Source organism: Petromyzon marinus, chromosome 7 (assembly GCF_048934315.1).
Source record: "Petromyzon marinus isolate PM22_M1 ecotype Great Lakes invasive population chromosome 7, UKy_Petmar_22M1.pri1.0, whole genome shotgun sequence".
Lineage (NCBI taxonomy): Eukaryota > Metazoa > Chordata > Hyperoartia > Petromyzontiformes > Petromyzontidae > Petromyzon > Petromyzon marinus.
Window position 1 is genome coordinate 2,310,625 of NC_133673.1, and position 27,650 is coordinate 2,338,274.

At 45.5% G+C, this 27,650-nt stretch overlaps 1 protein-coding gene and 1 long non-coding RNA gene across 2 annotated transcripts; one reads left to right on the forward strand and one right to left on the reverse strand.

The window, feature by feature from the left end:
* The first annotated feature begins 205 nt into the window (after nucleotides 1–205).
* Nucleotides 206–27,650, forward strand: SLC15A5 (solute carrier family 15 member 5). The gene is made up of 9 exons (XM_032948753.2): nucleotides 206–663; nucleotides 3,018–3,237; nucleotides 5,780–5,949; nucleotides 6,532–6,755; nucleotides 10,557–10,734; nucleotides 11,074–11,262; nucleotides 22,317–22,448; nucleotides 22,636–22,744; nucleotides 26,734–27,650. The coding sequence occupies exons 1-9, from the start codon at nucleotides 294–296 to the stop codon at nucleotides 26,903–26,905; spliced, it is 1,764 nt and encodes a 587-aa protein (XP_032804644.2). The 5' UTR covers nucleotides 206–293; the 3' UTR covers nucleotides 26,906–27,650.
* LOC116939846 (uncharacterized) lies at nucleotides 6,639–21,369 on the reverse strand. Its single transcript, XR_004402476.2, has 4 exons — nucleotides 21,128–21,369; nucleotides 16,539–17,694; nucleotides 8,622–8,753; nucleotides 6,639–6,767 (listed from the first exon to the last, which is right to left on the reverse strand). It is a non-coding gene; the product is annotated as an uncharacterized LOC116939846 (long non-coding RNA).

Sequence of the window (27,650 nt, forward strand, 5' to 3'; positions counted from 1 at the left end):
AATCTTTCCTTGATAATCGATTTCGTTTTAATTGTAGGAGACAGTGGCCATACCAATCCAGAGTGTTTACGTTTCTTGTTATTTATAAGAGCAGGGTGCCTGAAATGTCATGTGTTTGTTAAGCTCGCCACGGAGAGCTTATATAAGCGAGCGACACAAGAGTGAGAGATTCCATGCTTCGACAAAATCCAGCAGCAGTGGTCTCTCAAGGCACATCAACACATTGAAAAACAACCACACGCATAGCGTGAGGAGTTCTCAAACAACACATTGTTTATGGAAAGGATTAAACCATGAAAATCACAAAATCCTTGTGGATGACTTTTCACAAGCCACCAATTGTGGACATGGACTCGAGCCGGCGACCTCTCTTGGGGGACAAGAGGGCAAAGGCAGACAATGGTTTGTCGCAGGCCTGCAGCTCCCACTTGTTGGGTTGCCTCCTCCTTGTAGAGCTCTTCGAGAGGGTGACCTTCTACGGGATAGTTTGCAACATGATACTCTTCTGTACAGTAAAGCTGGGATATCCAAACCACGCCGCCGCCACCATCAACCTGTGCTTCGTCGGCCTCAGTGTCACTGCCGCCACCGTGGGGAGCATGGCGAAGAACGTGATCAGCCGGAACCGTATCATTTACATCAGTGCTGTGCTGCATCTTGCAGGTAAAACATCACGCTTCGGACCTCCGCTTTGCACGGTTGGCTACGTACGGCGCGAAAGTAGTTCAGCGTACATACGTACAATACTTGCTTCGGCGATAACATTTTAATTCGCGTGTTTACTTATTGGGTTACTGTCCCCTTCCAACGCCGTCCGTAACAAACAAAAAAGTTGCAGCCAAATGCGAATATTTTTGTTAATTCGTGCACCTGTCAATAATGTCTACCGGAGATACCCGTGAAACTGATTTTACACAAAAGAAGGAACGTTGTTGGAACGCTTACTCACGAGTCCCCATAGTGGGATCCCCATTTAACAATGCGCAGATAACATACCGTGGTCATATGCAGCATGTAGATGACCCTGCTACATGCAGGGGAGGCCCTTCTGCAGTGGTCAGGCACACCGGACTCGCAATCCGGAGGTGGCCAATGCGGTTCGTTCTCCCGGCAGTTGAAACAGCGGTGTAAGCTTCTTCAAAGCTCACCGCCTCTGTGCCCACAGCAGGTCAATCAGTCAGTCGGCGAGTCGCGTGTTATGGCGTAAAGCGTGGATACTCTCACGTCTTCCAAGATGTCTCGCCAGTGTGGTGGAGTAGGCCAATCACACCCTCTAGAAGGGCTTTCTAGAGCTCCCCCTATAAAGGAGGCCTTCTATAAAGGGATCTCTTTGTAAGGAGGAGGCTCTTCTGCCTGCAAACAGCGTGAGCAAAGTTTTTGCAGGGGTGGACCTTCTATACAGTCGAATGGTTCTTGTGCATTGGCTTTTCATCCGCAATGCCTCGTGATTCAGAGTTGAATTACGAGGCATTGCAAGCCACCTTGACTGTGGTATTGTGGTTGTGGTCGTGAGCTGCGACCCAAGTTCGGTTTCTGCTCACGGCCACCAACACCAGTGACGATTATCTGAACAGGTCCTTGCTCTCCCTTAGGTCGACTCAGCCGCAAATGAGTACCTGGTGTGGCGTGTAAACATCGCCACTGGGAAGACAAAGGTGGTCGGGCGTGGTGCTGGTCACCCACCCCCTCGTGTGCCGTGACGGCTTTCATAGGTGCTCGCTAACAGCACTTGCTCCAAGTATATTGAGGCTTTCCTGTGGATCTTTGTCATTGTGGTGTGAAGTTTATTTGATGCTGCGTGTTGCCTCCCACTTTGTGATGCTTCTTAGCAGACTCTGAAAAACATGCGCATTATAATTCCTCAAAACACTCGCTTGCACGTTGAGTTTAAATGCAACATATCTGTGTTAAAATCAAGTAATACTATAGGTGACAATTAAGTTGTGATGGCAGAAACGATCAACAGACAACTCACCAATATATCACATTTTACGTATTTCTTTGGCTGTGAATGCTTACATTTTTAAGCGTTAGAAGTATACATCAATAAATATTACGGGGTGAAATTTTTATTTCAATAAAAAATTAACAGCGGTGAGAAATGCACATTTAAGACAAATAATGGCTGGCGTAGAGTTGACTTTTAAATATATTTTTTATTGAAGCATTTTAAATATAAGTGACTAAAAAAAACCCGTCCACAAATGTATTTATTTCACAAACCATGACGAAGCCAAGAGTGGATCTCAAAAGGGACCTCAGCGAGGCTTTGCAAACCTGCCCACAACCATTTAACACATGAATATGGAGTGTTCCAGTTACACCCAGAGATTCACAAATGGTGCGATGTGTTTTGACCACAGCATGATGCTGCATTTACATTTTATGTAAAATAAAATGCATTGATAGCCAGTTACCGAGGACGTGTACTTTTACATGTTTAGTGGTTTCAGGGATCTGGCTCCAATTAATTTGAATAAGGCGCTGCCAGTAAAAGGATAGCGAGAGTTAAAATCACGATCGGAGGCATCTCCCGTGAGCCCTGCAGGGTCAATAACGTGAAGTGATCAAGTAGCTGTTTTTTTTAAAAGACTGGACCTGCCATGGGAATGTAGATTTTCTATCACGAGCTCAGGGTCAATTAAGAACCAGTTTGTGTGAGGTCAGACCAGTGAGGAAATTGTCCTCTGACCTTGGATGTGAATTTCACCAAAGTTCTGAGCATTGCTCATTGCCCATCTAAGCAGGGGAGATGCTTTGACATTAACGTTACAGAAAGATACATTCGCCCTTGTGACCATAACTTTTGTGCAATCCCTGCCTGGTGCTTTGTTATAAACTGGCGTTGTTACTTTTGTCACAGGCACGACTCGAGATACGGTACCACCGGGTAATACTGGGCAGCAATTTAACGTCGTAGCAATCAATTGTATTGCATCTCTGTATATACAGAATAAGGATAAAAAGAGAGAAATACCTACAAATCTCGTACGTTATATGTGTTTGTGTCCGTTTAGGTACAACGCTTCTGCCGGTGATGGCGTTTCCCTTCGATGATTTCTTCATGGGCCATGACCACGTGATCCACAAGCTTTGCCGCTGGCAGCAGGAGCTGCTCCTCTTCGTTGCCCTGCTGTTCATCGGCCTGGCAGTCGGGGGATTCAAGGCCACCATGGGCCCCATGGTGGCTTCTCAGCTCGGCCAGTGCCCAGGCATAAAGCTCTTCTCCATTGAATGGTTTGCAGCGCTATCGTCACCCTAGGTGCAGTCAACAGTGAAGATCAGATATGCCTCATAGCCTATTAGGAGCCGTTGAGGTGTGCGGGTTCGAAAAAACAACTATCACTCAGGGTAGTCATAGAAATTAGACACGGCAGTAGGCGAAGTTGAGAGAATGCCAAAAAGCTGGTTTGAAAATGAATAACAATTTTCTTGTCGCAAAGTGGAATCCAACGAGTTGTAACCGGCTGAGGCAGCAGGAAGGTATAGTATTACTATGCCTCTATATAAGGAACTAAACAGGAAGACTTCTCAACAAATCTGGCTGTCGCCTAATGAAGCTAGTTGTTATTACTGGCGAAACGTCGTACTCAGTTTGTAAATGTTGTGGCTTGGCTCTCCAACACACCGGTTAGTGCTGTACTAGTGACGAATTGGCACGCTCTGTTTACGTGACAACCCTTACTAGTTGGCTGTGTTGGGTGGTGGCGGGTTTTTACGACACATTTATATACTGTATTTATGCAATCTAACCCAAAAACCTCTTATATACTACTAAAGATGTTTAAAAAAAATGTAGCCAACAGACGCAGAATGAACTGCTCAATTGAAGCTGTATGGAGTAGTGAATGGCTGCCACAGGAATTGGCAAAGGTCACATTGAATCTCTTATGAAAGCTCGCCGTTCCATTTGTCTAACAACCAAATGATCAGAGCCTTTCAGAAGGCCTGAATCAAAAAGTTATCGAAAGTGGACTCCCCCCCCCACCCCAGATGTGGGGGTTAAAAGTTGAACCAACAGGGTTACAACAATTGTCACCCCCCCCCCCCCCCCCGAAAGAAAAAATCACTCCCCCTCCACGCTAAAATAAATGTGTTTTGTAGGCAAATATATCTACACACTCCACATATAATAGAGTCAGTAGTATCTACTGACTCTAATATATGTTTACAGTTGTTATTATCTACTGACTCTACAGTAGTATCTACTGACTTTATATATGTCTACAGTAGTATCTACTGACTTTATAGTAGCGTAGTGACATCAGGGATGTCACTGTAAGGTGCCGGCCTGAGAGGACCACGGCACGCGATGCACTGTCGTCATCGCGTACACCCCTAAGGCGGGTGTAGTACCAGCCCTAGCGGGGCTTGGCGTGCGCTGGGATACCGCGTGCACCACGCACGGCGTGCAGTGCGGGCTCCCACAGGGGGGAGTGGGAGAGTGTCAGCCCAGGGGCAGGGTTGCCCCGGGCCATGGCACTCTGGTTGACCCCGTAGACACGTGATCTGGAGTGTCCACAGAGAGGCCCCCAGGTAGGGGGACTAGGGGGTGGTTGCGGCAGCAGTTACATTGGGGAAACGAAACGACATGTGTCGGACCGCGTCCGTGAACACAAGGCGGATCTGAAACACGGTAGGACCAATACCTCTGCCGATCATTGTTTTAACGCTGTGGGCTCACACGAAATTTGATTTTTCCAAGACGGAGGTACTCTGTGCACCTACAGGCTACCTTCAGAGATTTGTTCGTGAAGCCATCCAGATATATAAACACAGACACAACTTCAACCGCGAGCATGGGTACAAACTGAGCAATCATTGGAAGGACGTTATTAACCAGGTAAAGTCTTAACTGACTGTGATGTTTCCATCCAACCTGCATATGTCAGCTGTTATTTCGACTCTCTGTCTATGCCTCTCTCTTAGATTTATCATGCTCACATGTCCGTTGCATTGCACTCTCTTGCCTTTGGATTGCACTCTCATGTTCACATGTCTTTTGGATTGCACCCATTGGGTTGCACGCCCTCGTCTAGGAGGCTGCTCTTTAACCTACTGCATGTACAGTTACTGTACATGCTTATTTCTTACTTTAACATCAAGCTAATTTCTCACATGAACATAGCCACTTCCGTGACCTCGTATAGGAGGCCGCTCTCCTAGCTTACTTTTACATGCTGATTTCTCACATTAACATCACTAGCCCCGGCCACTTCTTTACAACCATTGAGCTACACCAATTTCAAACCTTTTAAAACAGTCTGCCTCAGCAGCAGACCACGCTTTCCCACCTGATGATGGGCGCTTGTGTTGCGCCCGAAACGTCGTAATTTATTTTATACCTATGTGACTTTACCGAAAGAACCAACGAGTATGGATTCCTGCAGTCACGAAAGCTTCAAATCTAGATTTTAAGAGACACTTTTAAAGTCCCCCCTAGGTCGACGGCGTTCGAGCGAATGGCACTCTAAGCTTGGCTCTGCGCCTGAGAATCACGGTCATTGATGTCTGAAATATAGTTCCGAGTTATAAATTGCATTGTTATTACTATTACTGTATTACCTGTTTGGAGAACACTGGGGGAATTTCTACATTACTATAGTATTTTGAGCGACATAAGCCAAGGGCTTAAGAATTGATGTTTGGACGCAAACCTGTCCTTCGTTAAAAGGCGGGCCAGCGCTATGTTTCAAATAATTGTGGGCTCGTATTAGCAGAAAATGTTCCTACACATTTATGAAAAGATCAACGTACAACTGTTCTGTTTGTGATTCAGCTTCCATTGGCTGGTGGGACTGGGGCAGATGATGGCTTTCCTGATCATTGCATACATACAGACATCGGCAGCAAAATACGTGGGCTTCATCATTCCCTGCATTTCTCTTCTGCTCGTCTTCGTCACCACGTATCTTGCATGGAACTGCCAGGTCAACGGTCCAGGAATGGGTCAGTGTATCCACTACGCACAGATTCAGTAAGAACTTCTAATCATCGTGTTGAGTTTAGTCAATTTAAATCAGATGACCTTAACCGACATATATCATCCATACTGTGGGTTTTTCTAATTCGAGTATTTAACACCTTTTCTCGCATACTCATTCAAAGGCACTGTGCTTCAGTAAACAATACATACTGTTAGCTAGCCTCCAATTAAAAAAAACAGCAATGATGCAGCCAAAGAGTACAGCCATATTAAAAATATGATCTGCTTCGCACACCTCTTAAAAACAGCCTAATAATAATACACTGCGTGTTCTCCGCCGACCTGTTCTGCAGCATACCAATGCAGGGTGCGCATAACGTCTTCGGACGATAAATGATGACGAGAATGGGACATTCTATTTAAAAAATCAACGTATATAATGTACTGCTGCTTTATATGTTATTACCCGACATATGCAGCGGCTGTATATGAATGCATACACACATATATAAATAAAAACTCGCCAGAGAATTAAATGTTCGGGATATACTTGGTGGAGTGTGTCACATCGTTATTATGAATGTCGTATGGACCACTGTGTGCAGGCGTTGGCTTTAGAGAGTGCTGCGGCATCGTGCAGAACGCGCTGAAGCAGTCCTGGAAATCGAGTTGCAGGCAAATCGGAGGAGCTGTGGGCTCCTCGCTGGACCGAGCCAAGGAGAGCTGTGGTGGTTGCTACGCGGAGGCTCAGGTGGAATGCGTCAAGCTGCTGGTCGCCTTACTGCCCTTGCTCCTCTTCCAGATCCTCCACCGTGTCTGCATCTATCAGGCAAGGCCAGCGCTGCCAACGAGTGAAGCGAATGAATCGTATGCATCCTTCCCCATGCGTACTTGATTTAGTTGAATTCCTCTTTGCTGCTCAACCATCAGCGCTGTAACGTCACCCATTGAGCAGCGACGCGGTTGAAATCCAGCGGCCGTCCTGATAATTAAACTGCAAATGGTCCTAAACTGAGCTGTGTAACAGCTCTTTTTCAGAAGCGACCCCTCTAGCCATCACAAATGATAGCTCAACGAAGTGGCTCATCGTGTGGAAATGTAGAGCGGCCAAATATTGTAAACGCGTGATGTTGATTCTAAATGTGGAGGGAAAAACCGGAGGACCCGGAGAGAGACACCACAAACCGCAAATAGATAGGCGTCAGGGTCAAGATCGAACCCACGCCCTCCTGTATACCAGGTGAGGTAGTTAACATCTCGCCACCGTGGCGAGATGTTGCTGTGTGTGTAATAACCGTAATACTACGCAGTAGTCATTCGCAAGAGTAGCAAATTGTTTGACCGTCGTTACGGTCCAAATTGACAATAAATCTACATTGCAATTATCGCTCCCAACTGCAAAAACCGAGCAGGACTCTCCTACAAAATAGTCTTGAGACTCGGAGAGGCGTTCCTGGGTAAAAAGTGAAACGTCATGGCATTGATTAATCCACCCACGCTAAGTTACACCACACAACTTCAGGTCACAACAACACACTCACCACCCACTCACCACACTGCTGGTCAAACAACACACTCACTACCCACTCACCACACTAGGGGTCACACCAACACACTCACTACCCACTCACCACCCACTCACCACACTACTGGTCACAACAACACCCTCACCACCCACCCACCACACTACTGGTCAGAACAACACACTCACTACCTACTCACCACCCACTCACCACACTACTGGTCAGAACAACACACTCACCACCCACTCACCACCCACTCACCACCCACTCACCACACTACTGGTCACAACAACACACTCACCACCCACTCACCACACTGCTGGTCACAACAACACACTCACTACCCACTCACCACCCACACACTGCTGGTCACAACACACTCACTACCTACTCACCACCCACTCACCACACTACTGGTCACAACACACTCACTACCCACTCACCACCCACCACACTACTGGTCACACCAACACACTCACTACCCACTCACCACACGGCAGGTCACACCAACACTCACTACCCACTCACCACACTACTGGTCACAACAAAACACTCACTACCTACTCACCACCCACTCACCACACTACTGGTCACAACAACACACTCACTACCCACTCACCACCCACCACACTACTGGTCAGAACAACACACCACCCACTCACCACCCACTCACCACCCACTCACCACACTACTGGTCACAACAACACACTCACTACCCACTCACCACCCACTCACCACACTGCTGGTCACAACAACACACTCACTACCCACTCACCACCCACTCACCACACTACTGGTCAGAACAACACACCACCCACTCACCACCCACTCACCACTCACTCACCACACTACTGGTCACAACAACACACTCACCACCCACTCACCACACTGCTGGTCACAACAACACACTCACTACCCACTCACCACCCACTCACCACACTAGGTCACAACAACACACTCACTACCCACTCACCACCCTCTCACCACACTAGGTCACAACAACACACCACTCACTCACCACGCACGCACCACCCACCCACCACACTGCAGTTCACAACAACACACTCACCACCCACTCACCACCCACCCACCACACTGCAAATCACAATAACACACTCACCACCCACTCACCACAACTGCTGGTCACAAAAACACGCTCACGACCTACTTACCACACTGCAGATCACACCGCCCCTTCACCACCCACCACACTGCAGGTCACCATGCTTCTCCCTCTGCTTCTTCCCGTGCACTGCTCAATCCACTTTGAAATTCTCTCCTCCAATCGTTGTCTTCCCCAATCTCTGATAATAAAAATAACTCTACTCTTTGGTTATTTCGGTAAAGTCACGTAGGTATAAAATAAAATAATAACCGTGCTCAATTCAAGAAATGCATTACATCGTATCCATTCAACTCGATATTGCTGTATGTTGCTTGACGTTTTGGGTCTTTGGACCTGTGCTCAGGATAGGTTAAAACATAGCGATGCGTAGAGAGAGACCTCATTATGGAGGGGCCAACTTTCGTTTTGACCACTTGTAGTGGAAATCCACCAAGTGTGGTGGAAATCCACCAAGTGTGGTGGAAATCCACCAAGTGTGGTGGAAATCCACCAAGTGTGGTGGAAATCCACCAAGTGTGGTGGAAATCCACCAAGTGTGGTGGAAATCCAGAAGGGTTGAACCGGTTGATGAATTCAATCGGACAGATTTTCTCACTATCCACAGCATCTGAGCTTTTGTAGACTTTTTCGTAACCATGAAAACGGTTCTAGATTTGAAGCTTTCGTGACTGTAAGGATTCATACTCTTTGTTTTTTTCGGTAAAGTCACGTAGGTAAAATAAAATAAATGAAAACAACTAAATTAAATCACGACGTTTCGGAGGCAACACAAGCTTCCGTCTTCAGGTGGAACAGTCACAGCAAAATAGCTGTATCAAGTGAAGAGCTCTGAGACAATTATCGCTGGTGTTGGCCGTGAGCGGGAAACGAACTTGAGTTGCCAAGTTCGTTGCGCAGCGCGATAATTGCTGCGTTACACTCTACTTAGCACCACACAAAGATTCCACGTAATAGCCTTAACAGATTGTTGGGTCAAGTGCTGTTAGCGAGCACCTACGAAGGCCGGCACGGCACACGAGGGGGTGGGTGGCCAGCACCACCTAGCCGCCTTTGTCTCTCCAGTGGCGATGTTTACACACCGCACCAGGTACTCATTTGAGGCTGAGTCGACCTAGGCGAGGCCCCGGACCGGTTCAGACAATCGTCACTGGTGTCGACCGTGAGCGGGAATCGAACACAGGTCGTTGGGTTCATAGTGGAGCACGCTAACTGCTACGCCACCGCTACCCATCACAACCGCACATCCAGTGAATGTCACACAGCCCCGTCTCATTGTACAAAGTGGCACTCAACGTGACTCCGCTGTTGTCACAAGTAGTGCCCCAAGGGACGTGGTTGCCACAACACAAATGTGTTTGAAGCATAATCCCACAACCCCACTCAGCGGCAGCCAGCAAAAAATTATGAAATATGTGCATGACCATCGATGAAACGAGAGGCAGAGTTTAATATTGTACGGTGCCTGCTGGTGTATTAATTGGAAGTGGGTTTTGGAGAGTCTAATCTAGATTTCGATTTAAAGCTTTCGTGACTGCAGGGATTCATCTTCTTGGTTCTTTCAGTAAAGTCACCACGTAGAATGGAAATAAAATAATAAAACATAATAAAATTAAATTCTCACGACGTTTCGGCCACAACACAAGTAGCCTTCCTCAGGTGAAGAAACAGAACTTCCCAACAGTTCTGTTTCTTCACCTGAGGAAGGCTATTTTATTTTTATTTTATTTCCATTATACGTGACTTTACCGAAATAACCAAGAAGCGTCTAATCTAGATTTGAAGTTTTCGTGACTGCAGGGATCCATACTCTTTGGTTCTTTCGGTAAAGTCACGAAGGTATTAAATCACGACGTTTCGGGCGCAACACAAGTAGCCTTCATCAGGTGGTTGTCCAACCTGATGACAGACGCTTGTTACTTTACCGAAAGAACCAAAGGGTTTTGGAGAGTCTGTTTGAAGAATGTTTCTGTTCTCTCTCTAGGTCCCATCTACCTACTATATCCAGGCCATGAATTCCAACCTGAATGTGAGCGGATTCCTGATTCCCATCGCAGACATGAATTCTGTGAGCATCGTCCCCACAGTCTTGCTCTCTCCACTGCTCGTGTTTGCAATGAGCACCCTACTCAACATCAGCATGATCTCCACCACCAGCATAGGTTTGTACAGTGATAAATATTCGTAATTATTACTAAGTATTGGAATATTTTTTTTAGTAAATGGGGTATATTCATAACGAAGCTATTATGTTTAAAACTGCAGTACAATGGGCAAAATGTATACCTTTAGATTATTCAACATTCCATTGTTTTCTGTAATTCAGTAGCATTTGTGACTACTGTACATTGCTGTTACCCGCGCAAGTTTAAAAATCATTTCTTGGAAATCGTTGGAACGTGACACTGAAAAGCCCTTAACACTGCGCATAAACCTGTAAACATACCACAGACGTAGATTGCTATGTACGGTATTTGCATGCACCTTCTGTTCTCCCTCAGCGGTAGGTCAGGCGTGCGCGGCACTCTCCATGCTGTTGGCTGGAGTGATGGAGCTGTACAGACGCAGCTGCAGCCCCACGGAACAGACTCTGTCTGGGAAGGTGTTCCCCATCTCCTCCATGCCGTGCTACCTGCTCCTGCCCCAGTATCTGCTTCTGGGCATGGCTGACGCGCTTGCCGCACCTGCCAGTGAGTGCAACCGCGACTCCTCTCGCAGCCACGGCGTAACACGTGGCCTCGTTAAGTGGCGCTGATTGAACTGCAGTACCGGCAGACCTCGCTTTGCGCTCAAGATGCGTTCCCACAGAAGTGAGCGCTGATCGAATCAGTTATTATACCATTGTATATATGGGAATAGGTTCCCAACGGCGCAATTTTTTTCCGTATGAGCAACATATGAAGGCTTCATTGAGGTAGTGGTGATAGCGCTAATAGTAAACATTATTTCAGAAATAAAAATAACCATTTATTATATCAATAGCTATTATGTACTGTACTCAGGAGTGCATTCTACTGTACTCTTATAAGGCAGTGGAGCGAGACGAGGTTGCTGTGCTGTGCCTTCCAGTCCGCGACATTATCAGAGAAGAGTTCCAGGAACTCCGTGGTGGTCTTAGTGATGCCCTCCTTGCATATTACTATGTGGTGAGGATTCTTTTAGGTGGAGCCTGATACTCTATCTTGGTCTCTTGAGTCCTCACCTGGCTAACATTGAAAAAATAGATTTATTTAAAGATATAATCGTGACCACGAATGGTGACAATCGAATCGCGAGGGGTGGGGGGTCTGGTTGGCTCAGCGTATATCGCTCTCATCTTGGCTATGTTTAGATTTTGTTCACGTTTGTTTTCTAAAATGTTCTTCAGGACGAAGAGCGCTATGACGAATCAGCATTTTACGGGGTCGCACTAAGCGAGGTCTGCCTGTATTCACTAAACTTCACAACTGAATGTCATATCGGGAAATATTAGTTTTTTAAAGCAGAGAGCCATACCAAAATGGTTGTCTCGTTGTTAGAACTATCAGTCGGTAGTGAAAGTTACCTCATATCCACTTATTAAAAAAATCTATCGTGCATTTTTCTTCCCTTATTTTCCCTTACCTCAGGGCAATTATTGAAGGCAGACCAGGATAACGTTATGAGGCGGATGGAAACAGGTTGGGAGTAGATTTTGATTTAAAGCTTTCGTGACTACAGGGATTCATATTCTTGGTTCTTTCGGTAAAGTCACGTAGAAGGGAAACAATAAAATAATACAAAAATAAAACAATTAAATTCTCACGACGTTTCGACTGCAACACAAGCAATCATCATCAGATGTGAAAACCACAGCAAGAACATTTGAAAAAAGTGGCGTTTTTTTTACGTTAGCACCACGGACAGCGATTTGACAGTTTGTTCATATGGACGAGTCCATCTATGTTCGGAAAAGAGGAGGGGGGAGACGAAAATAATGGATGCGGTCTGAAAGCCACCTTAAGCGTTAACAATCAATTAAGACCCAAATGGTTTATCAAATCCTTCCAATGATTGCTAAGCCAGAATCCATCTTCTCGGTTGAAATTGTCTGTGTTTGTAAGGCTAATAGCTAATGGTTACTCCGACTATACAATCCGCAAAGCTATCACTCCAACCATGAAGAAGGACCCTCTTGAGGAGCCTTTCAAAACCATCACTTTACCCTACATTGCGGGGATCACAAAAAATATCTCCAAAATCTTGAATAAACACAAGATCCACGTCCGATTCAACACATTACATAAAATCCATGATCTGGTTCCGTCTGTAAAAGATGTGATTCCGGACATACAGTACCCTGGCGTCTACAAACTAAGTTGCCTCTGTGGTAGTAGTTACATTGGAGAAACCAAACGACATGTCTCGGACCGCATTCGTGAACACAAAGCAGACCTAAAACACGGTAGGACTAACACCTCGGCCATGGCAGATCACTGTTATAATTCAGTAGGCTCACATGACATTGACTTCTCCAAGACAGAGGTTCTTTGCAAGCCATCTGGCTACCATGAGAGATTCGTTCATGAGGCTATCCACATATACAAACACAGAGACAATTTCAAACGAGAAGATGGATTCTGGCTTAGCAATCATTGGAAGGATTTGATAAACCATTTCGGGTCTTAATTGATTGTTCACGCTTATGGTGGCATTTAGACCGCATCCATTATTTTTGTCTCCCTCCTCCTCTTTTCCGAACATAGATGGACTCGTCCATATGAACAAACTGTCAAAATCGCTCTCCGTGGTGCTAACGTTAAAAAAACGCCACTTTTTTCAAATTTTCTTGCTGTGGTTTTCACACCTGATGATGATTGCTTGTGTTGCAGTCGAAACGTTGTGAGAATTTTATCGTTTTATATTTTTATTATTTTATTGTTTCCCTTCTACGTGACTTTACCGAAAGAACCAATAATATATCTTCTTTGGTTCTTTCGGTAAAGTCACGTAGAATGAGAATAAAATAATAAATTGATAAAATAAAATAACACAATAATATTCTCACGACGTTTCGGCCACAACACAAGCGGCCTTCATCAGGTGAAGGGACGAGACTGTCTGGTAGGACAGCGCTGTCAATTTATTATTTTATTCTCATTCTACGTGACTTTACCGAAAGAACCAAAGAAGATGAATCATTGCAGTCACGAAAGCTTTAAATCGAAATTTAACCAAGAATATAGGGTTGGGAGTAGGTTTTGGAAAACTGACCTTAACAATTAAAAGCAACACATAATTGTGGCTAAACAAGGACACCTTTCCAATGAGTGTTAAAATAACCTGCTATGACGTAAGGATCGTAATAGTTGGACGTTGACATGGAAATTGGAACAAAGAGCTGAACAGTGCGCAAAGCATGGAGAGGTAGGTGCATGCTTGGATTTATGCCCAGAGGCAGGGAGAGGAAACGAGCGGATCACAAAACATATGCAGGTTATATGAATAGAATCGACCGTGATGAAATGTAACCGGGGGCATGGACAGGACGCGGTCATCTCAATGGTGGAGACAAACGAGACATTGGAAGACCAACGAACGCAACCCGGAGGGTGTCCAGTGTGGAGATGGAGTGATGAGGTCAGGTCACGTGCCTGAGCTGGATGTGTTGCATCTCATGACTGTGAGAGATGGCGATGGACTGCGGGAGGGGGTCTTAAACCGGGAGTGGGTAGATCATGGCTAATTATGACGATTACGTTCACAAAGTATTAAATCACATAGCACACATGTTTTACGATTTAAATTCCATGCGGTACAATAATAATCAGGTTTTTTATATTACATTTTTTTCCCACCAATCATTCACTAAAACACATTCTCTTTTAATGGAAAGATGCTCCAATTCGCTAACTCGGGGCTCTCGGAACAAAGCGCGTCCACCCATGAGTCATCGCGCCCCCCTCTGTTCTACGGCTGCCGTCACTCGCCCTGTAGCCACATCCCCACCCCCGCAATCCGCGGGTGATGCATGTACAAGAACCGTGCCCACCTGGATAACGGAAGTTCCTATGCCTGCATTTAGAACCTGAATAAAGGGTTCTTGGTCCCTCGCGACCAAGGTCTGTGCTCCCATCAAAGTCAACCCCCAGTACACCTTGTTCGAGGGGACTAATAATATTCCGTCAGCGGTCGCCTCCCGCCCCAGCTGCTCATGCAGTCACAGGGGGACTAACGTTTGGGCCCCAGGGGGAATTTTAACATTCCTCGTCACGAGGGTTTGACCGGTGGCGTAACCGATGAAAAAAAACGAGTCGGGGAGGACAGGAACGCCTTCCGCCCGTCTGATGGTAATTTAATACAGCCCTGATCAATGAGTATTTTCAAGTGCATCTTAACCAAAACATATTGAGGAAAGTAAGTACATGATATATTTATGCAGAAAAAAATATGAAATGAAACAATGAAATAAGTTATGTAATAGGTGCCTCTAGTTTCATAGGCACATCAATATTGACAAGAGGGTCTATTTTCTCGCATTGCCATTGGAGGCGACGTGGCTCGAGGTGGTGGAGAGGGGAGCGGCGGAGGCACACACGGTGGGCGAATCACAACAATCAATGATGCCGCGCAGAGTCACGCTGTGTTACTACGCAGCTCAAAGTAGTCCTTCCGCCACGCCAGAGCCACGCAGCAAAGCACAACTTGGAAGCAAGCGGCCAAGCAACTAGCAAGCGATATTAATAATAATGAACATTTTCTATCCATGACGTGAAACTGATGGACGACTTAAACTCGTAATAAATGCCCCCTATTTTCCAATGATGTTAAACCGATCATTGCTAGTATTTGGAAGACGCCTCAGACAAGCGTGTAGTCATGCGGACTTCAATAACTCGTATGTCGCTTGCTGTTCAGCACAAGTCAGAATAATGTATTTATACTGAAGGAATCCGATGATGTGTAGAGAACTTTTTCACAGATGTCCAGTATAATGCTGGCAGCAGGGACGTGGAGTGGCTCCTCTGTGTAACTTGGGCAGTGATATGTGACAGAAATCAAAGCCGATGAATCATCACAACAACTCAATCAGACATCCACCACACTCCAGACCACAACACACTCAGCCATCCATCCACCCACTCACCACATTGCAGGTCACAACAACGCACTCAGTCACCCACCCACCCACTCATCACATTGCAGGTCACAACAAGGCACTCAGTCACCCACCCACTCATCACACTGCAGGTCACAACAAGGCACTCAGTCGCCCACCCACGCACCACACTGCAGGTCACAACAAGGCACTCAGTCACCCACCCGCGCACCACACTGCAGGTCACCACGCTTCTCTTTCTGCCTCTTTCCGAGCACTGCTCCACTTTTGAATTTCGTGCCATCGTCTTTCCCCCCAAACTCGTGTAATAAGTGTGACCATTTCAGCAAACGTGTTGACTTGCTATCTATTACAACACTGGCGGCCGGACAACATTTTGGGCCTGTGCTCGTAAACTGTAAAAAAGAACGCTATATACAATAAAACATCTGCTCATATTACCTATATTTAGAACTGAGTCAGAGCTCACTAGTCAACTGAGCTCCGACCAGGCACGTCCATGCCCGGCAGGTGGAGTTTTTGTATCTCTTTTAATTGGGACAAAAAATTATATTGTTTAAACGTGTCCCGCACCACAACGTGTTTGCTCTCCCTCGTATAAAGAGAGAACAACGGGAAGGAGCGAGGAAGCACAGCCATGCAGAAAGGCAGCCACGCGCTGAGCTGGCGCCAGAGATTGCCCAGAATCTGCGGTCCTCTATGTATTAAGGTGATATCGGTAAATGAATGAGTGTATGTTTACATGTGGGAAGAAACGGGAGGAGTTGCACAAAACCCACATGGGCAAAATGGAAACACGATATCCCATAGAGACAGAACAGGTGGAGTCTAACAATTGCTGCACCGCCTTCTCCTGGCGAGACATGCTAAAGAGCAGTGGTTCTTCACCTGGGGTGCACTCACCCCCTGGGGGTGGGAGATGGATGCCCTTGTGGGGGCCGGCGTCCACCCCACCGCCCTCGCCGGGCAGGGGGGGCGTGACGTGCGCCCGTTCCGTTCCCTCCTCCATTCCCTCCTCCACCACGTCGATCGGCCCCCGTCGGGCCTCCGCCGAGCGGGTGATCGGCTCCCCCGCGTTAGCGCCCCCTCTGAGGGACATAGCTAAATCGCTGGCTCACTGCCGGACGGGGTTATTCCACACAAGCACACACACACCAACGCTATTGCTACAGCGGCGGCAAGCACGCGCGTGCCCCTGCCGGCGATCAGATTCTAATTTACGCCTGTACTAAGACTGACGCTAAAAGGCTGAGCAAATACGCGCGTGCGCCTGCGGGCGATTATATCCTAATCCATGTCCGCACAAAGACTAGCGCTACAGCGGCTGCGCGAACACACGCACGTGCCGGCAGACAGTCGCTCCACGCACACTGGAATCACAAACACTGCGCCGATGCTCTGTGCTAACGTTTTTATTCGCGGCGCAAAACTCTGCACTGCCCGGGGGGAATATTCTGCGAGCAGAGCCTATCCTACCACTACCCAATTCTCCAGATACTCACACGCCCAATTACGTACCTCACGGCCGCACTCGCAGCATCGCACTGACGCTGTGAGAGTCGGAGGGACGAAGATGAGAGCGGACTTTACCTATCGCTGTCTCGTAGCTGCACTTGCTGGCGTCACATGAATGCTGCGAGTGGCTCGAGGAGGCAGGACAGCAGGGAGTCGGTCTGGGCGGCCAAGCAGTCAGAAATGAGAGACCTGACCTGAACCGTTTCTGGCTCCCTTTTTTATCCCATATTTAAAAAAATCATCCGAGGTTACGTTATCCTGCGCAACTAATCGTGCGCCTACCTGTGATTTTCAAACGTTTTTCTGCCCTTACATGGAGCGTTACGATACGTTCTTTTTCGGCCCATTGTCTCTGCGCCCATACTTATTAATCCTTGACTCAGCCGGTTTAATCTGTTGTGCCAGGCGATCCCCCACCGGGACACTACGTGTGTGTGTGTGCTGCGTGTGTGCGTGTGCTCAGGGGGAGGGGGGGGTTAGGGGGGAATCGTGACGCTTGCTGAGTTGCTCCACGGTTGTGGCATCATTCCTGGGGGTGGGAGACATGGGCAGATTTTTTTCGAAGGTAAATAACTGAAAAAACAACTACTTTGTTTCATCAAACCTATGTATTTATTAACATTCAAAAAATTACGTGTTCTGCCTCACGGCAAGTGTCTTGCCTCACGGCAGATGTGGGGCGTGTGTACACAGGAATTTCCTGTTTTAGAAATAGGGGGTGGTCACGTGACCAGGAAGTTGCGATTTTAGATTTCTGCTGAACCACGCGGGCATCGGCCATTAAAAACATAATTCAAGATGGCGGCACACATCGCAGCTCCGTGAAGACAGCTGCAGCCACCGTTGTGGGACTTTGGGAAGCATTGTCTTTTTACCTCTCTCTACCGTTCAATTTCAATAAATGACGTTCGGAGTCAGATGTTCACCCTGGCTCTGAGGGTTTATTGGAAACGCGAGGTTATCTACTCAGCTAGCTCTGCAACGCAACGCAGAGCGAGGCCGAGATATTACGATTGAGAACCAAAGCGGTGTGGGCTGCAGTAAAGGTTAAGAACCAGTGCTATAGACACTTCCTCAACGCCCACGGGAAGGGCGTTTCACAAAATGTTATGCGATGCATCAACCCTCGCTGCCTTCACGCAGATGAATTACAGACGTGAGTCACTACCACTAGGGATGAATTCTACTTTTTCACTGACAGTTTTGTTATATTGCCGATGAAGAGCTGCTGCCTGCACTTTACCTATGTCTCATTCTATACAGTGTTTGCATAGGCTTTCACGACCATTATTATTATTATTATTCATAATTAGTTTATTTTGGATCCGAGCGTATATGTACAGTGAGGGAAAACAGTATTTGATCACCTGCTGATTTTGTACGTTTTCCCACTGACAAAGAAATGATCAGTCTATAATTTTAATGGTAGGTTTATTTGAACAGTGAGAGACAGAAAAATAACAAAAAAAATCCGGAAAAACGCATGTCAAAAATGTTATAAATTGATTTGCATTTTTATGAGGGAAATAAGTATTTGACCCCCTCTTAATCAGAAAGATTTCTGGCTCCCAGGTGTATTTTATACAGGTAACGAGCTGAGATTAGGAGCACACTCTTAAAGGGAGTGCTCCTAATCTCAGCTTGTTACCTGTATAAAAGACACCTGTCCAAAGAAGCAATCAATCAGATTCCAAACTCTCCACCATGGCCAAGACCAAAGAGCTCTCCAAGGATGTCAGGGACAAGATTATAGACCTACACAAGGCTGGAATGGGCTACAAGACCATTGCCAAGCAGCTTGGTGAGAAGGTGACAACAGTTGGTGCGATTATTCGCAAATGGAAGAAACACAAAAGAACTGTACATCTCTCTCGGCCTGGGGCTCCATGCAAGATCTCACCGCGTGGAGTTGCAATGATCATGAGAACGGTGAGGAATCAGCCCATAACTACACGGGAGGATCTTGTCAATGATCTCAAGGCAGCTGGGACCATAGTCATCAAGAAAACAATTGGTAACACACTAAGCCGTGAAGGACTGAAATCCTGCAGTGCCCGCGAGGTCCCCCTGCTCAAGAAAGCACATATACATGCCCGTCTGAAGTTTGCCAATGAACATCTGAATGATTCAGAGGACAACTGGGTGAAAGTGTTGCGGTCAGATGAGACCAAAATGGAGCTCTTTGGCATCAACTCAACTCGCCACGTTTGGAGGAGGAGGAATGCTGCCTATGACCCCAAGAACACCATCCCCACCGTCAAACATGGAGGTGGAAACATGCGTTGGGGGTGTTTTTCTGCTAAGGGGACAGGACAACTTCACCGCATCAAAGGGACGATGGACGGGGCCATGTACCGTCAAATCTTGGGTGAGAACCTCCTTCCCTCAGCCAGGGCATTGAAAATGGGTCGTGGATGGGTATTCCAGCATGACAATGACCCAAAACACGGCCAAGGCAACAAAGGAGTGGCTCAAGAAGAAGCACATTAAGGTCCTGGAGTGGCCTAGCCAGTCAGAAAAACAAAAAAAATCCAGAAAAACGCATGTCAAAAATGTTATAAATTAATTTGCATTTTTATGAGGGAAATATGTATTTGACCCCCTCTCAATCAGAAAGATTTCTGGCTCCCAGGTGTCAAACGTCAGCCTCGAAACCTTAATGACTTGGAGAAGATCTGCAAAGAGGAGTGGGACAAAATCCCTCCTGAGATGTGTGCAAACCTGGTGGCCAACTACAAGAAACGTCTGACCTCTGTGATTGCCAACAAGGGTGTTGCCACCAAGTACTAAGTCATGTTTTGCAGAGGGGTTAAATACTTATTTCCCTCATTAAAATGCAAATCAATTTTTAACATTTTTGACATGCGTTTTTCTGGATTTCTTTTGTTATTATATCTCTCAATGTTCAAATAAACCTACCATTAAAATTATAGACTGATAATTTCTTTGTCAGTGGGCAAACGTACAAAATCAGCAGGGGATCAAATACTGTTTTCCCTCACTGTAAGTGGTGTCTCCATGGTCTGAAGCAGATTTGTGTTATTAGTGGATGGAATCTTAATACATTATGTGAATGTGTACATTTACAGCCATTGTGTCAACCCACTTCTGGGTGAGGGCTTCCCCACTCCTGTGCAGGTCGTGGGGTTGGGGTTATTTGACCATACTTCACCATACTGGTCAATGTACATTGGTGAATGTGGGGAACATTAAAGTGAAACAATGGATGTTTCTGCCCTGCCCTTGACTGTCTACCACATAACCCTCTATGAAACTCTGGTGGCCAAAGCTACGAGTTGGGGCCCCCTTGACCACCACCATGAAATATGTTTTCAACAACAGTGTAAAATAACAAAAACGTATGTAATGATGTGATTAGGCAAGAGGAGCCACGATATATAATAGCCTAGCTGTGACCGTGGGAGACCAATTACCGTCTACCCCCCTGAGCTTAAAATGTCGACACTACACCACCGCTGTGCTGCCATGCTGATCAGGCTAATTAGCTCTGACAACTATTCATTTCATGTCCCTTGGACGTGTGCAGTGCGACTCCCTGAGGCGCCACTCGGTTGGCACCCAGGAACGTCCTCCCTTGCCTGCGTCCTCTCTTGGGGCTAACCCTCGAGCCCCTGGTCATCTCGTTTACCTGCTGAATATATTAATGTGGGTCATTGCAAGTGGCCCAGGTTCACCTCCTGAGTGAAAAATGAGACCATTTCTTGGGTGGATTTGAATCGATTGCAATTCAGTTCACTGCAGTTGATCCCTTCTGCCAGCAGTGGTGTGATCAAGCAATTGCAGGCTTCACCTTTTACCTTCGTCGTGTTTTCACGATATTGAACCGTAACAGGAGTACAAGCAAAATACAGACCCACGAGACGTGGCGATGAAATGGGAACTTTAAACGTAGACTTCTCTACTTACGAACAGTCAACTGACGAACTTTAATAGATACGAACCTGTCCGTATGTCCAGTTGTCTGTTCAGACTGAGATGGCGGTGTTGGCATCTACATCTGCAGAACATGAAGAACCAGTGGCATCTACATCTACAGGAGATTATACAACTTTTAAAGCCATTCCCCGTATTTAGTGTACAAGCCATACATACTCTTTGGTTCTTTCGGTAAAGTCACGTCAGTATAAAATAACATCAATCACGACGTTTCGATCGCAACACAAGCGGTCGTCCTCAGGCGGAAAAAATATAATCCAGGTAGTGGAACTGCTGAACTAGCGAGAGAGCAGCTACAACAAGAGGTTATATATGTGGCGATGGGCAAGCAAGCGGGGTCTGAGCTGGAAAGGAATTCCACCCCCGGAAGCAAGCACGTCAGTTGCGTAATCTTGATTTGAAGCTGCAGAAATATATACACTTTGGTTCTTTCGGTAAAGTCACGTAGGTATAAAATAAAATAAATCACGTTTCGATCGCAACTCAGGAGGAAAAAATATAATCCAGCGGTGGAACTGGTGAACTGGCGAGAGAGCATACATGTTTGGAATCGACAGGAGTAAAATTGGACTTACGAACAAATCGACTTACGAACAGACCTCTGGAACCCAATTCGTTCGTAGGTAGAGGAGTCCCTGTATATATCGCATCAACCTGCAGTGTAAGAACCAAATGCCCAGGCATTTGTAAACACACCGGGCCCAAATTGCCATGCGATCTCATTGGCCCATTGGGGCTGGGTCTAAAAAAACAAATGGGCCGGTGAGGAAGAATCTTTGGGGCTGTCAAATATGGTGGGGATTTAATGCCAACTGAGAGCGTAAATAAGCAATTAAGCGTACACAGAGGTTATGAAATATTTGAAGAAAAATAAATGTAATATATTTTAATTACTCTGATCACAAATTTTGATTTAAAGCTTTCGTGACTGTAGTAATTCATATTCTTAGTTCTTTCGGTAAAGTCACGTTGTTGTTTCCCTTCAACGTGACTTTACCGAAAGAACTAAGAATACTCTGATCACATTTGCAATTTCCCCACACAGACCGGCCCACCGACCCTTGGAATGGACCGGCCCACCGGGCCATTTGCCCGGACAGCTGCCCTATGGCCAGTCCGGGCCTGGATATAGGCCTTATAGGCAAATCGGTGCTGTGATGTTATCCCATTGACAGCTGTGTATTTGTGCTGCAGCTTACCGGGTGCTGTGTCGACTGGCCCCGCACGGCGGCCAGGCCTTGGCCAAGAACGTCTTGGGTTTGTGCAACGGGGCAGCTGGCATCCTGGGCACAATCCTCGTGCAAGCTGTGCACCACCTGTCGTCCGGTACGCATCGCATCCATTGTGAGAATACGTCCCGTAAATGCGAAGCAGGTAATTGCACAATTTTTGAGCTTTTGCTGCTCGCTACATATAGGTTAAAGTGGTGATGGTGGTATATAGGTTATTTTTCTAATATAAATGCTTTAACATGTGTCATTTTCTCTTTACAATTGTGCGATGTTTCCAAAAGGATCACTCTACCCTGACGATCTCCAACACGGGTACCTGGAAGGGTATTTCTTTCTCCTGGCCTTCTTCATGTGCATCAATATCTATGCCCTGTGCATATACACACAGAGGTATGGTGTATGTTTAATACCTCCATATATATGTATAGGAATATTTAAATGTATATTCAAATATGTAATAAAATATTCCATGGCGTAGTTTAGAAACATGGTCACTCACGAAGATGTTGAACAAAAACTGAAAGGTAAGTAAAAAAGCAACTCTTGGAATTACATTGAGGGGTAAAGACGTGGATGAGAGAATGAACACAGGCGACAAGTCGTGGCCTCTTCATCCTCTATACAGTAGGGGGCGCTCTTCACAACAAGCTCTGCCCTGATATTTTCACATGACGGTGACACCGACATGGGTTTTTTTATTCTCAGAGCTTGGAGATTTCCCAGGTCAAGTGGAAAACCAACCATAATATCTTTGTGCAGCCATTGGTCACCATGACGAGACTCTCAACTCGCTATAATTGGGAATTTGGTTTAAAACACGGGCAGCTATTTGGATTTGAACCCAGGAACTCAGTGGTGCAGGCTCAGCACTCTGACCTCGTTTTATTTTCAATATAACTAAACACAACATTCAAACAACAAAATACACAATGAAAAAAACCATCCCAAAATAACTTCAAGAGCAAAAACTACGAAAATGTAAACATTTAAAAATAATTCCATCAATGAAAAATAATAATGAAAACAAAACAATAAAAAAATCAAGACATGGCAGTTGGCATTTATTGAATAACCAATGTTATTGGAAAATAAACAAGAGTTGAAAAAACCGTACAGAGATGTTCTATCCTTGCATATGGCGATGTGTTCAGGAGCTAAACGCCAATGTTGATCGCCACGAGAGGGCTTCAGGAGAGAGCTCGTGCAGTTTCTCTATTCGTCCGTTTTGCTATTCGGAGAAATATTGAAATCAGAGAAAATGTAAATAAATAGACTGGGAAAATACAGAGGACAGTATTTAACAACGATTAACAAATGCAGGGGTGGAGCAGGAGCGCAGTGGATAGCACATACGGCTATTAACCCAACAACCTGAGTTGGATTCCCGGCCAGTGTTACCTCAACAAAACATTGCCCAGTTTGGTAAAGTATAGACAAGTAATCCCTATAACTATAAGGGATGGGGAGGCCTTCATCCAGCAGTGGATTGACATGTCAACAAAGGTAAACTCAAATAAAATTCAGTCTAGTGTACTCAACAAATGTGAAAGTTGCAATGGGCATGCCACCAAATTAACGTATTGCCAATACATCGGTGCATGGTATAAAATATATATATTTCACGATAATAATTTTGTTTAATCTTGCGGGGTGGTGCGAAATCAGTTCTCGTGCTGTCCAAGCAGTCGGAAGACGAATGTCATGACCAGTTTAACACGAATCTTCACAGTCTGTTGCCATATAGCAGCACCCAGCCTGCCAACCATTGGCTGGCTCCGTGTTCCAAAGGCAGACTTAACTCCTCGTGCCATAGACTTGGTTGGCCGATTCCTCAATTCATTTCCGGAATCATTTCTTGGTGGATGGTGGCATCGAAAGATTATGACTCGTGGTGTATCACGTATGAATGGGAAGGCAGCTGCTGAACCTAAGGCAAGTTCTGATGGAGAGTCTGCAGGTCATTCAAGGAGTAACAGCGACATCGTCAGACTGCTTTATGAGGACCAGTGTGTTGTTATGCTGTACCGGAGTACCACCAATACATCAAATTGCCAACTGCTGTACCGTGCCATAGTGAATACCTAGATGAGCACAGAGTAAAGCATTAGAAGGCAGCCAACTGACTTGAATGCCTTCCCAGCAAATGCAATAAAGCTATTATAGACTTCACCGAAAGACCCAAAGAGTATGTTATTATATATTTCACTTGTAAAACGGGCTTTCAGCTGACTTTCTTGAAATAGCCTGGGTAACTTTACCAAATTTTATTAATTTGTTGAAAGTGCTCTGTATTATCCTGTTACATTTTAAATGTCTGCGGTATATTTGGGACATTTTCTGGGCGCGGGAAATTGTGTAAGACAGAGCTAATCTATTCAGGCAGTCATTATTTTTTTGACGTTTGTTTTGAAAGACAAACCAGTCTCGATCCGAACATGAAGATGAAATGTTATTTTTTTTTAAATACAAAAACAGGAATTAAAACAGCAATGTTTGCAGTGCACATTCTGGATGTTATTATATTATTTCGAGGTCACATGCAGGGGCGTATACGCTGGTGGTACTGTGGTAGATATACAGTATTGTAACAGGAGAAACTCTTATCAGCTGCTACATGGACCTGTTCTTTTGTTGCCTTCCAAAACGTGTGCGTTATGTTTTTGACATGCCTTTGTCCCGGAAGCTCTCTCTAGACCGACACGTTCAGTTGGTAATTCACAAACAACTTAAGGTAGTCAGAATCATAATATTTATTGATTTATACTGGAGGAATCCAATCAGCTATACGGCTCTTTTTTCACAGATGTCCAGCAGGAGCGGGTCAGAACGTTACAAAATCAAATAATACAAAACACGATAGGAGTGTAAAGTATAGAAAGGTAAACAAATCACTTAAAAAATAAAACTAAACTCCATTATTTTCATCTTTCCAGGTAATACCCACTGAGCTATTAACTAAAATTTTCAGAAGCGACCCAGCCACAAATGATAACTCAGCAGAGTGGCTTATCACGTGGAAATGTATAGCAGAAAAATAACATAAATAATTTGAGCTGAGATTGGAATCTGATTCTGAGATCAGAATCAATTGGGGAGCACGAAACACTCCACTGTGCCTCACTCTTACACGAGTTTATCTCGTGACACACTATCAGTCTCGCAGTTTTGCAGCGGTTTAAACCTTATTGTATATATTTTTACATATTTGATAAGTTTGAATGACAGCATGGGTGGTGTAAAAAATCTCATAGTGAGTGTGAGTGCCACTCCTTGGGGTGCCGAGCTGAGTTACATGGCACAGGATGAGGTTGGTGGGGGGCTGAGAGAGAGCCACACGATGAGCCACTTCGTGGACCTATCATTTGTGGTGAGGTCGCTTCTGAAAAAGCTCATGGCTCGTGTAGGCCTTACCTGGTTAGAAAAAAGAGTGTAGTTTTATTTGTATATATATTTAAAAGTGATTTGCTTACCTTTCCTATACTTTGCACTCCTGTCGTGTATTTTTTGTACTGTTTATTGTTGTAACTTTATGACCCGCCCCTACTGAACATCTGTGCAAAAGAGCTTTATAGCTCATTAGATTCCTTCAGTGTAAATACATATTTTGATTCTTAAGTAGAGCTTTTGGTTCAGCTGTAGGGATTTGTGACAGTGGTGACTTTTTGATCAATGTGACCGAAGCCTTTTTTTCCAAATAACTATTTGCCGAGGCTTCAAGAGGGCCAGTAGATAAAAAAAAATGGGTTTACCCTTCCTGGCAATAAAACAGGTGCTAAGATGTTCAAACAACAAGTAAAAATATTTGACATGGAATCAAGTTCGCATTAACCACACGTACTTGTGGTGAACATGCAAACAAGCATGCTCTGATAATATATGCATTGTCTTGAAACTGATTGGGTCCATCCATTTAGTACGTACGCAAAAAAATCTGTCAAAACTTGACCCCTCCCCCCCTCCCAGGACGCACGCGTAATATTTACACCCCCCCCCCCCCACCTGCGTACGTACGCTTGACGCACACCCCCACCCCCCCTAATCCTATTGAACGGCCGATATTTAATTCACGCATAAATGATCAAGGATTATTAACGTGTTTTAGCAAAAAGATAGTCCACCGCCGGCTGCATTACATTGTCAGTAGACCCCTACATACGCAAGCGTCCCCACATACGCAAGCGTACGCATTTCGATTAACCCCCCCTCCCCCCTCCATGCGTACATACTAAATGGATGGCCCCTTGGCCTACACCAGATACAGCCTTCTTTAGGGCCTGGTCTCACCAGTTTCAGACCAGAGAACAATGCCAAAGTCGAACAAAATGTCCCATTCTGTAGGGCCAGTAGATGTTGCAGTCGGTTTGTCTTCTGTGTGTCAGGTATTCATTGCTGCCAGTGAGGGAGGAAGGACCGCCGGTGGCAGGGCAGAGTTCCCTGGCACAGAAGCTTCTGGAGCACGAGAAATCATTCGCCTTTTACGACAGCACCTTGGAAGGATCGGCATTCACCTTCTCACCGGACGACGACTTGCATGGGTTTATCTATGCCTGAGTCAAGGATGGCACGTTTTACTCTGATGATGTACACCTGTGAATGTTTACAGTCTATGAATGTATTTAAATGATGCATGCACGGTCGATATTTAAATGAAACGTTGTGCCTTTGAACTGTGGTTCCTATTGCACAGTAATTTAAAGGCTGTTTTCATATCGCAGACACCTGGGAGCCAGAAATCTTTTTGATTGAGAGAGGGGTCAAATACTTATTTCCCTCATTAAAATGCCAATCAATATATAACATTTTTGGCATGCCTTTTTCCGGATTTTGTTGTTGTTATTCTCTCACTGTTCAAATAAACCTACCATTAAAATTATAGACTGATCATTTATTTGTCAGTGGACAAACGTACAAAATCAGCAGGGGATCAAATACTTTTTTCCCTCACTGTATCACCTGCGTCATTATCTCGTGATATTGTTTTGTTAACAATCGGGACATATTCAAATGGCTTTTTACCATGTAGGATTTCAAAAAGCCCACACTCCACTATGCTTGTGTAGTGGATTCAACTGAGTCACAGACATACTTCTTGGAGTCAACACATTTATTAATACCAACAGATAACACAAAGGAGTTACTGCCCCTTTATCAGATAACCTATGGTGGTGGACCACCAGGCTAACTATGCTAGTTACTGGGAGTAGCTACAACGGACAAGACCCTAGCTGGGGTCCTCGTCCACGTGTTGGTGACTTCTTCTTGGACGTAGAACGTAGATCTTCAGATGACGGCAGCA

Bases quoted from the DNA above. Each gene is read 5' to 3' on its own strand.
- SLC15A5 (XM_032948753.2), top strand. From the start codon at position 294: ATGAAAATCACAAAATCCTTGTGGATGACTTTTCACAAGCCACCAATT. The intron at 664-3,017 runs GTAAAACATCAC...GTGTCCGTTTAG, and splicing joins TGCTGTGCTGCATCTTGCAG to GTACAACGCTTCTGCCGGTG. The intron at 22,745-26,733 runs GTATGGTGTATG...TCTGTGTGTCAG, and splicing joins CTGTGCATATACACACAGAG to GTATTCATTGCTGCCAGTGA.